The sequence below is a fragment of the Pteronotus mesoamericanus genome, unplaced genomic scaffold, assembly GCF_021234165.1.
Source record: "Pteronotus mesoamericanus isolate MK-2021 breed Mesoamerican mustached bat unplaced genomic scaffold, CSHL_Meso_final scaffold_85, whole genome shotgun sequence".
Classification (NCBI taxonomy): domain Eukaryota; kingdom Metazoa; phylum Chordata; class Mammalia; order Chiroptera; family Mormoopidae; genus Pteronotus; species Pteronotus mesoamericanus.
Window position 1 is genome coordinate 39,797,139 of NW_026555329.1, and position 15,958 is coordinate 39,813,096.

Sequence of the window (15,958 nt, forward strand, 5' to 3'; positions counted from 1 at the left end):
GTTGGTTGGAAGTTGGTTGGAGCTTCATCCTCTATACCTAAAGGCTGAGGGTTCAATTCCCAGTCAGGGCACATACCTAGGTTTTTGGTTTGACTCCCAGTCAGGTCAAATGTGGGAGGCAACTGATTGTGTTTCTTATATTGGTGTGTCTGTCTGTCTGTCTGTCTGTCTGTCTCTCTCTCACTCTCTTTCTACCCCTCTCCCCCCGACCCTTCTCCTGCTTTCTCTATCACCCCCCTTCCTTTCCCTTCTTCTCCCTCTAAAAAATCAATACACATATCCTCAGGTGAGGGGAAGAAGGTAAGCTCAAGATGAAGTAGAAGCCAATAGCAGAGATCAAAGACAATTTGTTAATATTTTGAAGGATGAATCTTAATTAGCCAGATTGAATGGAGGAGAGTAAAAAAAGCAGGGAAGTGAAGGGAGATGGGCAAGGATGTTTTTACAAAATGAACAGCATGTAACTGAAGGAATATGGCATTTTCAAAGTACTGCAAGGAGCTCAGTGTGACTGGAACATAAAATGAAGTGGAGGCAGTGCTGAGAGTTGAGCAGAAGCCCAAGGTCCATCATGAAGGGCCTCGTGCCATGTTCATGTGTTACCATTTTGGGGGCACCCTTGGAGAGTTTTTAGGCAGAGGAGCAATTACTTTGACAATACTGGGGACAATGAATTATGGTAGCCAAGAAACTAGGAGAGGAATTATTTCAGAAATCTAAACTAGAGATGAGGACAGTGGTAACAGAGATGAAGTAGAGTAGATGGATTTGTGAGATGTAAAGGAAATATGGATGTGAAGTTAAAAGATGATTGAAGTGATGACTAAAACAGACCTCCCCTACATGTACCTGATAATATAGGCATGTGCAAAAATGAAATTAAAGCATTACTTAACAGGCCCTGGCTGGTGTGGCTCAGTGTATTGGATGCCGGCCTGTGAACCAAAGGGTTGCTGGTTGATTCCCAGTCAGGGCACATGCCTGGGTTGAGGGCCAGGTCCACAGTAGGCGGTGCATGAGAAGCAAGTACACGCTGATACTTTTCTCCCTGGCTTTCTCCCTTCCCCTCTGTCTAAAAATAAATAAAATTTTTTTAAAAAAAACAAAAAATAACCATACTTAACAGAAGTTTGTGAGTCTACTTTTTAAGTATCTTGGAAGCATTACTGTAGATTAACAGTCCAGTAATGAATCACTGGTAAAGGAATAGGACATGTGAGGATTAAGTACTGAAAAACTCTAGTATATAACACTCTTAAATTCTCAAAAATATAAGCAAATAAACTGAAAAAGAAACCAACACTAGGTATGTGGAAATTTATCAAAAATGTTTCCTCCAGCACAATCCTTATAGCTCTTGTACTATAACTATCTTTAGCGTCATACCAGTGCCTCTAAAAATGTTTCTATTTCCTGGCAGAGTTTAGCTTGTAGTTATCTCAGGTAGAAATCATAGTGACACAATAGATTTACACAGTGTATTAGTTTCACCAGCTCCTTCTACTGTGCAAATAGCTCCATAAATGTAAGTTTGGCACTTTGAAAACCACAAATATTTTTGGCCTGCTGTGGTATCATTTTAAACAAACATTTTGTCTTACTATGTGTCACTATAACATTAGTTGGGGTTACTCTATATTAATAAATGATGCTTGTGCTTCAAGCGTAACCTAGTTTCTATTTGAATCTGGCCAATATTCTCATATTTCAGTGTTTCCATCAACCCACCGTCAAGTGATAGTAACTCATATTTGCACATGAGAAAACTGAAAGTGAGTTAGATATATCACCTCAAGTTTCTTTGTCTAATAATATCTTCCCTATATATGCTATTTCCAAAATAACATGGTTTAAAATAAAGCAAACATATTAAAATGTTAGATAACAAGTTTATATAATCCTTTAGTCACAAAGACAGTTCCAAAACAAGGTAGAAGGCATACAAAATAGAATATTGTAATTTTTATAAGACAAGCTATGGGACTGAGAAACAATCCAAAAGCCTCCTGGACAATAACAGGCTCTACTTACAGGATTACATTCAGTCAGATAATAATCATCAGGTTTACTAATGTCCACTGAAATACAGAACGAAATAAGAAACACAGCTGGTACCTTGGCTTAATAGTGCCAGGAAAACAGGATTAGCCTTTAGTTGTTTCTTTATAGCTTCATACCAGAAGCAATCAGAAGAAACTTCTGAATAATCTATACAAGTGGTTCTCTAACTTTTTAAAAAACTTTTATTGGGGTGACAATTGGTTAATAAAATTATATAGGTTTCAAGTGTACACCATCTGTATATTGCATTGTGTTTATCACCCAATGATAAATCTTTTGTCACCTCATATTTGACCTCCTGTCCTTTTTACTATTCAGCTTCTTTTCCTTTGGTAACCACCATACTGTTGTCTGTGTCTGTGGATTTTTGTTTGTCTGTCTTATTTGTCCATTTATTCCTTTCAGTTTTATATACTACATGTAAGTGAAATCATATGGTTCTTGACTTTCTCTGTCTGACTTCACTTAGCAAGATAGTCTCAAGGTCCATCCATGTTATCGCAAATGGCAGTATTTTATCTTTTCTTATGGCTGCGCAGTACTCCATTGTATATAGGTACTACACCTTTATCCAGCTGTCCATCAAAGAACACTTCCATCATTTTCATGTCTTGGCAACTGTGAATAATACTACAGTGAACATCGAGGTGCATAAATCTTTGCTGATGAAAGTTTTTCAAGTTTTGGGGGTAGATAACCAGGGAAAGGATTATTGGGTTAAATGGTAACTTTATTTTTAATTTTTTGAGGAGCTCCATGCTGTTTTCCATCATTACTGTACCATTTTGCATTCCCACTAGCAGTGAATGAGTGTTCCTTTATCTCCACAATCTCTCCAACACTTAATACTCATCTTGTTGATAATAGTCATTCTAACAGGTGTGAGGTGGTATCTCATTGTAGTTTTGATTTGCATTTCCCTAATAGCTAATGAAGTTGAGCATCTTTTCATATGTCAGTTGGCTATTTATATTTCTTCTTCAGAGAGGTGTGTATTCAGGTCCTCTGTCCATTTTTTAATTGAATTGTTTGCTTTGTAATTGTTGAGTTGTATGACTTATTTATATATTTTGGATATTAACCCCTTGTCGGAGGTATTTGCAAATATCTTCTCCCATTCTATTGGGTTTTTTTGTTATGTTTCTTTTGCTGTGCATAATAGTTTGATATAGTCCCACTCATTTATTTTTGCTTTTACTTCCCTGCCTTGGAGGTCAAGTTCATAAAGTCCTCTTTAAAATCAAGATCTGTAAGTTTAATACCTTATTTTTTTCTTCTATGTAATTAATTGTTTCAGATCTTATATTTAGGTCTTTGATTCATTTTGAGTTAATTTTTGTAAATGGTGACAAAGAGCAGTCTCTTTTCCTTCTTTTGCATGTGGATTTTCAATTCACCTAGCACCATTTATTAAAGAGGATTTCTTTTCTTAATCATATGTTTTTGGCTCCTTTGTTAAAATCTTTTGTCCGTGTACATGTATGTGGGTTTTTTCTGGGTTCTCAATTCTGTTCCATTGATCTGTGTGTCTTTTTCTGACAATACCATGCTGTTTTGGTTATGGTTGCTTTGTAGTATAATTTGAAGTCAGGGAGTATGATACCTCTGGCTTCATTCCTTTTTCTCAGTATTGTGCTGGCTATTTGGGGGTCTTTTGTGGTTCCATACAGATCTGATGACATTTTGTTCTATTTCTTTTAAAAATGCCATTTGGATTTTGATGGGGATTATATTAACTCTGTATATTGCTTTGAGTAATTTGGTCATTTTAACTTTGTTAATTCCTTCAGTCCATGCACATGGAATATCTTTGCATTTTTCTGTGTCTTCTTCAATCTCTTTTAATAATGTCTTACAGTTTTCAGTGTATAAATTCTTCACACCCCATATTAAGTTTATTCCCAGGTATTTTATTCTTTTGCAAAAGGAATTTTTTTTAATTTATTTATCTGAAATTTAATTGTTAGGATATAGGAATGCAGTGGATTTTTGTACATTGATTTTTGTATCCTGCAACATTACCATATTTGTTTATTGTTCCTAATAGGTTTTCGGTGGAGTCTTTAGGGTTTTCTATATAAAGAATCCTGTCATCTAAAGAAAGTGACAAGTTTACTTATTCATTCCCAATTTAGATGCCTTTTATTTCTTTCTCTTGCCTGATTGCTCTGGCTAGGACTTCCAGTACTATGTTGAGCAACAGTGGAGAGAGTGGACATCCTTGTCTTGTTCCTGATCTTAGAAGAAAAGCTTTCAGTTTCTCACCATTGAGTATAATATTAGCTGAGGGTTTGTCACATATGACCTTTATTATATGAGGTACTTTTCTTCTATACCCATTGTATTGAGTGTTTTATTCATAAATGAATGCTAGCAAATTGAATACAACAATACATTAAAATAATAATACATTATTGTCAAGTGGAGTTCATTCCAGAGGCACAAGAATAGTTCAAAATATGCAAATTGATCAATGTGATACATCAGATTAATAAAATGAAGAATAAAAAAATATGAATAAATCAATAGATACAGGAAAAGCATTTGACAAGATACAACATCCATTTATAATTAATTAAAACTCTTGCTTCTTTTACAAATTCATAAGATACCTGACTCATTCTTTCTACTAACAATTCATGAGAAAAATGGTATCTTAATGACAGTTGATGTCTAAGGTTTATGAAATTTCTTAAATAATTCATGTCAAAAGTTTAAGTATAAACCATTATTATTATTTTTTTAATCCTCACTCAGGGATACATTTGATTTCAGAGAGAGAGGAAGCAAGGGGGAGAGAGAGAAGCACCAATGTGAGAGAGAAGCATCAATTGGTTGCCTCCTATATGTGCCCTGACAGGGGACCAAACCCACAACCTAGGTATGTTCCCTGACCAGGAATCAAATCCATGACCTTTCAGTGCACATGACAATTGTCCAGCCAACTGAGTCACACCTGCCAGTGCAGTATAAATCATTTTTAACATTAAGACCAACTTCTGTTCAATAATAAGCTCCTGACCAATGTTTTTGAAATCACTATTATTGGCTAGTCAAACATTATATTAGGGTGTAGAATCTTCTTTGCCTTTTATATACTGGAAATCTAGCCTCTTAAACAATTTTACTTTCATATTTTCATCTGCCCTCTAGGAAATCCTCTATAGAACCCAAATTGAAAACATATATATAAATCTTTATGTCATGGCTGTGGTTCCAATGAAATCTACAACTATCAAAAATCTCTCTTCCATACCTAACCCATACCTTTACCAGGTGACACATTCAAGTTGTCAAATTCAACTTTTAAGTAACCCTGGCCATGTGGCTCAGTTGGTTGGAGCATCCTCCCATAACTGAAAAGTTGAGGGTTCAGTTCTGATCAGGGCACATACCTGGACTGCAGGTCCGGCCCTGATCTGGGTGTGTGTGATTCCTGGTCTAGGTGTATGCAGTCCCAGGTTTGGGCGCATACAGGAGGCAACTGCTCAGTGTTTCTCTTTTGCATTGATGTTTCTTTCTCTCCCTTCGTCTCTCCCTTACTCTCTCCAAAAAGCAATGGAAAAATGTCCCCGGGTAAGGATAAAAATAAATAAGTAGCAAAATTCAACCCTTAATGCCTAATTTAGATTTATGGATCTATAGAAGTAATATGGAAGAAATTATAAAGCTCTGCTATTTAAACCAAATTTAAATTAATTAAAAGTAAATAAAATTTATAATTCAGTTCTTCAGTTGCACCAGTCACATTTAACGTACTCAGTTGCTACATGTAGCTAATGACTACCGTGTTGGACAACAGAGATGTAGAACATTTATTGGACAGTATAGATGCAGGAAAGTCCAGAGAATTCAATTTGACAACATTGTCAAAGTACTAATACAAAAGACACTTTAGTTAATAGAGAATATATGTATATTTAAAAATGCCCATGTGATGATTTCTCAAGAGGAAAAGCAACCAGATTGTTTATAAATAGAACCTATAATTTTATTTATTGTGCAAAAAAAGTGCCTTTTAAATTTATAAATTCCACTTTCTTTACTAAAGTTTCTACCCTAAAAAGTTTACAAAGGCAGAACTTCTAAAGGCTACATGTGCAGCATTGTATGTACAGTGAGTTCCAGATTCCCAGAATTTCTTCTTGTACTCTCTTCCCTTTTACACATTTGATTGTTAGCTTCTCCATAACATGTCATCTTAAATGTTTAAGATATATATACAGGATGGAGCAAAAGTAGATTTACAGTTGTTAGTACATGAAACACAGACTTTATTCTTGTATTATTATTTATTAATTATTGCATTGTTTTCCATGCAAAGAACTGTAAACCTACTTTTGCCCTAGCCTCTATATATATTTTCAACTTCTAATTTAAACTAATTGGCTGATTTAGACGGTAGCTTCATGGTGAACAAAAGCTAATATATAGCCATTTTTTGTGTATCATCTTGAGGTAAGGGTTTTAAGTGCCACTTGTATACCTTCATATTTTTCAACTTTCTATAAAAAAGTGATTTTCTTTGTTCTTAAGGAAATGTGGTCATGCATCCCTTAGTAAGAATGACTAAATAATTTTTCTTCCTTCACTTGTTTTCAAAAGCAGGCCGTTCTGATAAATTCTGTTCTAGAATGCGTGCCTGAGTGGAGGCTGAGGCCGGGCAGGGTTAGGATGAGCCTGGAACATCTTGTGCCAAAAGTAGAGTACTCAAAAAATGCTGAGAGCATTTTATCAAGGGACACAGGAGCCAGGCTAAAGGGGGTTCCACTGGCCAAATCTGGGGGAAATTAAGTATAGTAATAAATTACAAATAATTTAAAAAATAGGAACCTCTGAGTTCATACTGATGGATGGATTAATGGATGGATGGACGAATGGATGGACACCTGGATGGATAAATGGATAAGAAAGGAAGGCTCTTTTTCTTTTTTAAATTTTTATTTGTTGATTTTAGAGAAAGAGAGGAAAGGAGAGAGAGAGAGACATCATCTTGTTGTTCCACTTATTTATACATTCATTGGTTGATCCCTGTATGCACTCTGACCAGAGATCAAACCCACAACCCTAGCAAAGTAGGGAGACGCTCCAACAAACTGAACTACCGGGCCAGGGCGGAAGGTTCTTTATAGCAGAATGCTGACCGATAAGTTTGGATGGATTGGTAAAGCTGAGAAATCGCCATTTCACAGCCATCACAATCAAGATTGGTATAGGCAAGAGTTATCAGTGGATGCTAAATATAAAGGGAAGTTTATCAAGGAACAGGATGTTTACATAGCCTTAATTGTCTTCACACATACTGCTTCTTACTTCCGAGGAAAATAACTGTACAGTGGAAAAACCAGTAAGAGGCTGATGGGCCTCTGCATGTGATCTTGAAAGACATTCAACACCACTGATTTCATATTTGTATGTAAGTGAAATGCATCAGCTGAATCTAGTCATGAGGAAACAGCAGACAAAACCTAAATGAAAAACACTCTGTTATTTTTAAAAATAACTCTGTGTTTTTAAAAATTTCAGTGTCACAAAAGATGGGGGCAAGGAGGGCAAGGCAAGACTAAAGAACTATTCCAGATTAAAGGAAAATAGAGATATGACAACTTAATGCAAATCTTTGATATAGAGCTGGATCCTGGACTAGAAGTGAAAAAAATAATAAAAAGAGCATAATTGAGACAAGTGCCAAGATTGGAATATGGATAGAGGTTAGGAAAAGTATTAATGTTAAATTTTCTAAATTTGGTAACTATACTATGGTTACGCTAGAGATTGCCTTTGTTCTTAGGAAATACACCAGTGAAGTATTAAGGAGTAAAGAGGCATGATGTCTATAACTTATTCTCAAATGGTTCAAGAAAGTAATTGTGTGCATGTGGAGAGAATACAATAACAAATGTGCTACATCATTAACAGTTGATGAATTTGTGTAAAGGATACAAAGGAGTCCTTTATTTGTCTTGCAAATTTTCTGTAAATTTTTAATTATTTCAAAATAAAAGTTTTTTAATTTTATTCAATGTTTTCTAGCCCTTTCTAAGGCACAAAATGACCTGCTGACAATGAAGATACAATCAGAGAATCTTTCAAAAGAATATGACCAACTCCTGAAAGAACACTCCAAACTTCAGGTGGGTGACATCCACATTATGGACCTAAAGTTTTTGAAATTATAATTACTCAAGTCAGCTATTTGGGTTATTTACTCTTCCAAAATCAAGAGGTTGTACTTCATCCTGGCTTTGTTAAGTGATTAAGGAAGCCAGAATTTACCTAGAGGGTAAAGATTAGGACATTGCATGGAAATACAAGATAGTCATAACATAGAGAACAACTTACATGCTAACTTATAACATTCTAGTTTTTGGTGAAGTTTTAAGCAAAAGAATTGAGCCACAAAAATGGCAGCGTTGAAAAATACACTGATTCTGGAAATTTTAGTTTTGCTCTTTGGAATATTTGTCATATTCATATAAAAGTGAGACCAAACACTGAAGTCCTCATCACACTGCTCCTTCTCTCTTGCTCTTTTAAACAGCTTAGGACAAAGCCTATTGGCTTTGATTTACCTGCAATACTGATGTGAAAGATAGAGATGGAAAAAAACTTTTTGTTGTTAAAGTCACAAGGTTGGGGCCGAGGATATTTCTTTATCTTCCCCTCCAGTCTATCAGAGTAAGTTCCTGACATTTATCCATGTTGGGTTTGTCTTTTCCTTTCCTCTTGGGCTTGCAGCTCCTAACCTGAATTGATTTCCCAGCCATATTCTGAGCCTGTGTGGGGAGAATTCAGGGGAGAGACCATTCCACAGGCAGACCTGGCCATCCTGCTTCCTCCCAAGATGGAGGGTCTGTGCTCTTTTGCTTTTAGATTGGGCTGACCCTTAGAATTTGGCAGCCTTGTGGCTTTCAGTTAAGGCTTTTTAGCAATTACAGTTCTACAGTTACTTTACTACACTAGAAGCCCTGGTTCCAGGACTCATTTCCCTGCATTGTAATTGTCCTTATATCTCCAAGGTCTAGCACTGTGCCTGGCACCAGACAAGGAGGCACCATACCCTTAGGCCTTGGAGTCAGGCAGACCTGAAATAACCACCAGCTTTGTGATCCCAAGCATGCTGTGTAACCCCTCTGGGACTCATTTTTCTTCTTTTGTAAAATCAGAACAGTAATAGCTCCTGGCTGACTAGGATGTTGGGACTATTAAATAGAATGTGCAGGCTGCTGAGCATTGTGCTAAGTAAATGCTCAAGAAATAACTATTATCATAATTATAATTATCATCAGTATTAATTCCTCTGTAGAAGTTTTGCTGAAAGAATGACATTCTCAACTAGCCACTTTGGCCTTCTTTTAGAGCCAGCCAAGAAGCAATCCCAAGCATATTTGTAATCTGGTAGTCCAAGTTGAGTTGTGTGCTTGATTTAACTAACGTACTTTGACGATAGGGCAATGCAGAGCAAGGTGGATATCCTGTTGTTTAAAACCCAGGACACCAAGAGCTTAGTTCACATTGCCTGGCATGGGCAGTTAGAGTTTCAGCAATACCATCACCCTTTCCCCATCTCTAAAACAGTAGTCTTGATAGTGCTGACTACACTGTGGCATCCTTCAAGACCCACAATGAAAAGTAAAGGAACAGCCCTGGCTGGCGTAGCTCAGTGGGTTGAACACTGGACTGCGCAGCTGATCAATGTTTCTCTCCCTCTTTCTTCCTCCCTTCCCCTCTCTCTAAAAATAAATAAAAAAATATTTTTAAAAAAGAAAGTGAAGGAACACTTCAGAAGCCTCTTGCCTAGAAATAGGACTTTTTTCTCCTCCCATTTGTGAGGTCAGGATGACCTCACACCAGCATGGGTGAGGACCCACACCAGAGGAATTTGCCAGAGTGTCAAAAATGTTTAAGAGAAGCAGAAATAATCCCTCATTCTCTTATGGCCAGAGGCCATTGCTGAATGTTCCCTTTGTGGTTACAGTTAATGATTCCCTTAATCTCTGATGAATGTATGTGGCAATGAGATTTTCTCAACCCATTTTCTTTCCCCCAAAAAAGGCTTCAGCTTGGAGCTTATGCATTCCTGATAAAAGATGTTAAAGAGCTTTAATGAGTAATTTATCCCAAGAAAGTAGCTGCTCTGCTATACCTGTTTCTTTGAAAAATGACCCCATCCCAGCTACCCTAAGTGCTATGCCGAAAGTTGGTTCTTGGTCATTAGTGCCTTTTGGTCTTGATCTAGTTTCTGCTTATATCCAGGTTTTTTGAAATATTTAATGGATGACATTTAGTGAGGGTGTGGTCTGGACCAAGCACTTACCTAATGGCTTCTCCTGTTTACTCTCCATCACAGCCCATTACGTTAAGGTATTTTAATACCCTGTTTTATAGATGAGAAAAATGAGAACCAGAGATGTTATATAATGTACCCAAAGTCATTGAACTAGAAAGTGTTAGCATTCAAAGTCAGGAAATTTTTCTCTAGAACCTCCATCATTAACCACTGTGGCCTTTGGCCTTTGCTGGTCACTGGACTGTGCTGTGAGATTCGTTCTCTTCCCACTGCTCCTCTGCTCCGTATCCCAGGGAAATAGATGTATTTTCCAGGCTCTATCTCTTTCCTTGGTTGCAGTTCCCACTGGTCAGCTTCCACCTGGTGGCCCTGACTCCTGGGACCGTAACGCTACCCTGTCCCTCATCCCGTCAGCCTGAAGAGTGGTGGTGGTTTTCTGCTGTTGTTAATCCCTTAGGAGCCTTACTACCCATTGCTCTCCCCTCACCTATAAAACCAATCCTTGTAATAAATAACTGAAGAAAAAAACCTCTCAGCTCCATAGTTTACCACTTCTATAAACTTCAGGTAAATCATTTGACATCCATTTTCCTTGGCCTCTTCATTACTTAAATGAGCATTATAATACTTTATGAGCGTTAAACCAGATCCTGTGTAAGAAAGCACTTTAAGTATTTTTAAACTAGAAAAGCTCTATATAGCCATAAAATACTAATAATCATGTCTTGATTGGACACATTTTTTTCCCATTCATCTGCTTTCCTTCCCACACACATTGTCCGTTATGAGAACATGTATAAAATTCTGAGATTTAGGTGTCATTAACTGAGAATCATTGTCTTTAAAGGGACTGTTACGATTTGATATCCACCTTGTGAATCTGGCTTGAGAATCAAAAGATTTCTGTAAACCATCTACAGTAAAAAGCTATATCACATTGGCAATTATAAATTTTATTTCTCTTGTCAAACTAACCTTAACAATTGAGTTATATCCTAAAGTTCCTTGGAAAACAGCTTTCTCAATTTTACATAGTTGATTTACTTTAAATAAAATCAGGGACTATAAAATATTAAGGAAACAAAGGTGGTAGAGGGGAAAGCTGATGTCTTTACTGTAAACAAATACCACTTTGTAGCTTTTAAACCCATTTGGATTTCCCCATCTGGTCCCCTATCTGTGATAGGCACTAAATAAATATTAGAAAACAGTTCCTTCAAAAAATGCAGTCTTTGCCTTCCCTTGTTTGCCCTGGCTCGCTTCTAGAAAAGAAAAAAAAAACAGAACTAAGGGTTTTTGGCAGCACAAACGCATAAGCACCTGCCAGTTTTTAAATTTCATTTTGGAAAATCACCCTTCACTAAAGGGATTTGTCCAGATTAACAGCTCCATTAAAGCTATGATTTTTATCTAAAGTGGTAGGATATATAAAAACATGTGAAGTGATACATTATCATTTAAAATGCCTCCTCTAACCCTGTCTTCTGATTTGGTTGCTTAAAGTTAATGTTATTAAAGTTGTTCTGAAAGCATCAATGCTCAGTCTGAACAAGATCTTGATAACCTTCCCATGTACATGCAATAATACTACAACTCTATTTTATGAGATTTTTTTTCCCCCAGTGGTAGACTTTTGCCTTCTTAGTGGAAATGATCTTTTAAGATTAATTTCTATCCCATTTTCCTACAGCTTTAAATGATGTATTATAGCTGACTCGTAACACAATCAGTAAAGAGTATAATTTGAGAAGGTAGTTCTATTGTCAAATATCTGAAGAACAACAGTAAAAAGGCTAGCCCATCTGGGTTTTTGCTTCCTTCATATTTTCTCTGCCAAAAAATTTTAATTGGATTTGCAAGAGAAGAATTTTAGAAATTTTGGTTTCCTGCTGTAAATGTGAATCTAAAGCAAAATAGATTAAGACAGTGGGGAAGAAGGGGGAGATAACTTATCAAGAGTGTTATTTCCCCCTGTACACATTTTTTCAAATAACCTATCAGTTTTGTGGTTTTTAAAGTTTGAGACCTTCACAGTACATATTTCACTTTTGATTACTCTTACAATTAATAACTATACACAGAAAAGAAAAGAAAATTTAAAGTCCTTGACATATCTATGAATGTTTCTCACTCTTTGCTGTAACTACTTAAGTCCATTTTTTTTTCTTGCAGGATCGTCTATGGAAAGACAATAAGAAAGGCCAGTGAACTGTATGAAAGGTTTTGACACATCATGTCAAGATAATACTTTGTTATCATGTTAGCCTCTAGAAAATTTAAAATTCAGTCCAGAAAAATATACTGTGACCGGCCAATATTTTTTAAATGTCATACATAATGGCATTATCATAATACTTGATGTTTTATATATATTGTACAGTATGTATCCTGGCTCTTATGTAAAATATAAGCCTGTTGAACACATTATTTAGATATTCATAGTAACACTGGTGGATGATGGCTATTTACCAATAGAAGGGAAAATTCATTAGCCAGTTACTTCCAAAATTAGATTTTTAAGTTATGTGAAACCATTAATAGCACTTAATTAAAAGCTTTGATGAGGTTCCACTAAAAATAATCTAGTTAATCAGATGATGATAATGATTATGTGTTTGAAGATATCATCGACTACCAGCAAATTTGTTCATAGGGATATTAAGTAAGGGTAAATGATCAAAATTTGCCACTATATTAATAGGGGAGTCAGAAAGAGCAAAAAATAAAAACCTTAGGTTTTTTTAAGCCTGATGATACTGTGGTTTACTCCCATAAGACAACTACATTTATATTTTTTGTTACTGTGCTTCTGCACCTGTTGGACTGTTTTTGTTGACATTCATGTTGATAACATAATTAGTTTTTAAAATCATCTAGGAATGGAGTTTACATCTATTTGCATAACTGTTAGAGCACTGAAATGAAATTATTTTACAACAATGAGGAATTCTTGACTCAGAAAGTTAATGTACAACAGATCCAAAAAAACAAAAAAGTATTTCCCATTGCTGTGAGAGTTACTAATTATACAGATATTACCTCACATATACATACACTGGTGTCACATTTTTTCTGAGATGTTTCTGTACTCTGAAAGCTAAATAATAAATACTGTTTTTTTCATTCAAATATTCGTTTAGAGTTTCCTTTAGAAGATGATAATGATTACAACATTAATATGATTTAGGTTCTGGTATTTAGACATGGAAATTATCTTCCTTGTCTCATAAAAACAACCTAAATATAAAAGAAAATGGAACCCTGGCTGGGTCACACAGTGTCCCAATACACCAAGGTGGTGTGAGTTCAATCCCCAGTCAGGGCACATAAAAGAATCAACCAATGTTCCCAACACCATTTACTGAAGAGACTCTCTTTACTCCATTGCATACACTTGCCTCCTTTGTCAAATATTGACCATAAAGGTGTGGTTTTATTTTTTGGCTCTCTGTTCTGTTCCATTGATCTTTATTCCAGTACCAAGCTGTTTTCATTACAATAGCCTTGCAGTATAGTTTGATAACAGGTATTTTGATATCTCCAAATTTGTTCTTTCTAAAGATTGCTGAGGCTCTTTGTGGTCTTTTTTGGTTCCATCTACATTTTTGGAATATTTATTCTAGATCTATGAAATACATCATTGATATTTTAATAGGAATTATGTTGAATCTATAGATTGTTTTGGGAGGCATGGACATTTTAATGATTCTAATTCTTCCAATTCATGAACACAGGATATGCTTCCACTTACTTGTATCTTCATCAATTTCTTTCTTCAGTGTCCTGTAGTTTTCTGAGTACAGGTCTTTTACCTCTGGTTATATGTATTCCTCGGTACTTTATTATTTTTTTTGTTGCAATAGTAAATGGGGTTGTTTTATTAGTTTCATTTTCTAATAGTTCATTATTGGTATATAAAAAGTGCAACTGATTTCTGAATATTAATTTTGTATCCTGCTACTTTGCCAAATTCATGTATTAGATCGTGTGTGTGTGTGTGTGTGTGTGTGGAGTCCTTAGGGTTTTCTATGTACAGCATCATGTCATCTGCAAATATTGACATATTTACTTCTTTCTATCTAATTTGGATGCATTTTAATTCTTTTTCTGTCTGATCACTGTGGCTAGGACTTCCAGGACTATGTTGAATAACAGTGGTGAAAGCAGACATCCTGTCTTAAGGAAAATCCTGATATTAAGGGAAATGTGTTTAGTTCTTGCCTGTTGAGTATAATGTTGGCTCTAGGTTTATATATATGTGCATTATTGTGTTGAAGTATGATCCATCTATTCCCACTTCGCTGAGAGTTTTTATCATAAATCAGTGCTGAATTTTATCAAATGCTTTTTCTGCACCAGTTGATAAAATCATGTGATTTTTATCTTCATTTTGTGTATGTGATGTATCACATTTATTGACTTCCAAATATTGTACCAACCTTGCATTCCCAGAATAAATCCCACTTGATCATAGTTTATTTTTAGTGTATTCCTTGATTCAGTTTGCTAACATTTTGTAGTGGGCCACCAACTTAACCATACACAAGAATAAGCTCAAAACAGATAAAAGACATAAATGTAAGACACCAAATCATAAAAATCCTAGAACAAAACATAGGCAGTAAAGTCTCAGACATTTCTCATAGCAATATTTTTGCTGGCATGTCTCCTTCAGTGAGGAAAATAAGTGAAAAAATAAACAAATGGGACTACATCAAACTAAAAAGCATTTGCACAACAAAATAAATGATCAACAAAATGAAAAGAGAACCCACTATGGGAAAACATATTTGCCAGTGATACATCTGATAAAAGGTTGATTTCTAAAATATGTAAAAAACTTATACAGCTCAACACCAGGAAGACAAACAATCCAATTAAAAATTGGGGAAATGACCTGAATAGGCACTTTTCCTAACGGGACATACAGATAGCCAATAGACTTATGAAAAAATGCTCAACATCACTAAGATCAGAGAAATGCAAGTTTAAACCACAATGAAATACCACCTCACACCTGTCAGAATGGCTACCATCTATAAATCAGAACATACACAAGGCCAATCACCCAGGAGGGAATGTACGGATGCTTCAGCCACTGTGAAAAAACAGCATGGAAGTTTCCAGAAAAGTTTCAAATAGAACTGGACTTTTGACAAAACAGACCTCAAAACTCAAAAAAAAAACAAAACAAACAAACCCAAAACACTAATTTACTAGAAGAGCTCAAAAGACTTAAGAGGACAGTAATGGACTCAGAACTTCAACAGCGTACGAAACAAGACAGCAAATACTAAAAAATTAAACCAGCCAGAAATGAAGGACTACACTAACCGAAAGGAGAATAATATACAGAAAAACAACAGTAGAATAAAGCTGAGAATCATATCAGCAATTTGGAATATAAGGAAGCAAAAAACGCCCAATCAGAACAACAAGAAAAAAGAATCCTAAAAAATGAGAATCATGTAAGGAGCCTCCAGGACAACTTCAAGCATACCAACATTCACATAATAGGGGTGCCCGAAGGAAAAAAGAGAAAGCAAGAAATTGAAAATCTACTTGAAAAAATAATGACAGAAAACTTCCCTAACCTGGTGAAAGAAA

The 15,958-nt window shown here is 35.6% G+C and overlaps 1 protein-coding gene across 2 annotated transcripts in view; it reads left to right on the plus strand.

The window, feature by feature from the left end:
• LOC129063532 (B-cell receptor-associated protein 29) overlaps nucleotides 1-14,810 on the plus strand; it is a 51,109-nt gene extending 36,299 nt beyond the window's left edge. For both annotated transcript variants that reach the window (XM_054564653.1, XM_054564654.1), the window contains exons 7-8: nucleotides 8,095-8,195; nucleotides 12,524-14,810. In XM_054564653.1, the coding sequence (XP_054420628.1) occupies nucleotides 8,095-8,195; nucleotides 12,524-12,559 (137 nt within the window). In that variant the 3' untranslated portion in view covers nucleotides 12,560-14,810. The remainder of the gene's footprint in view (nucleotides 1-8,094; nucleotides 8,196-12,523) is intronic.
• Nucleotides 14,811-15,958: the final 1,148 nt, after the last annotated feature.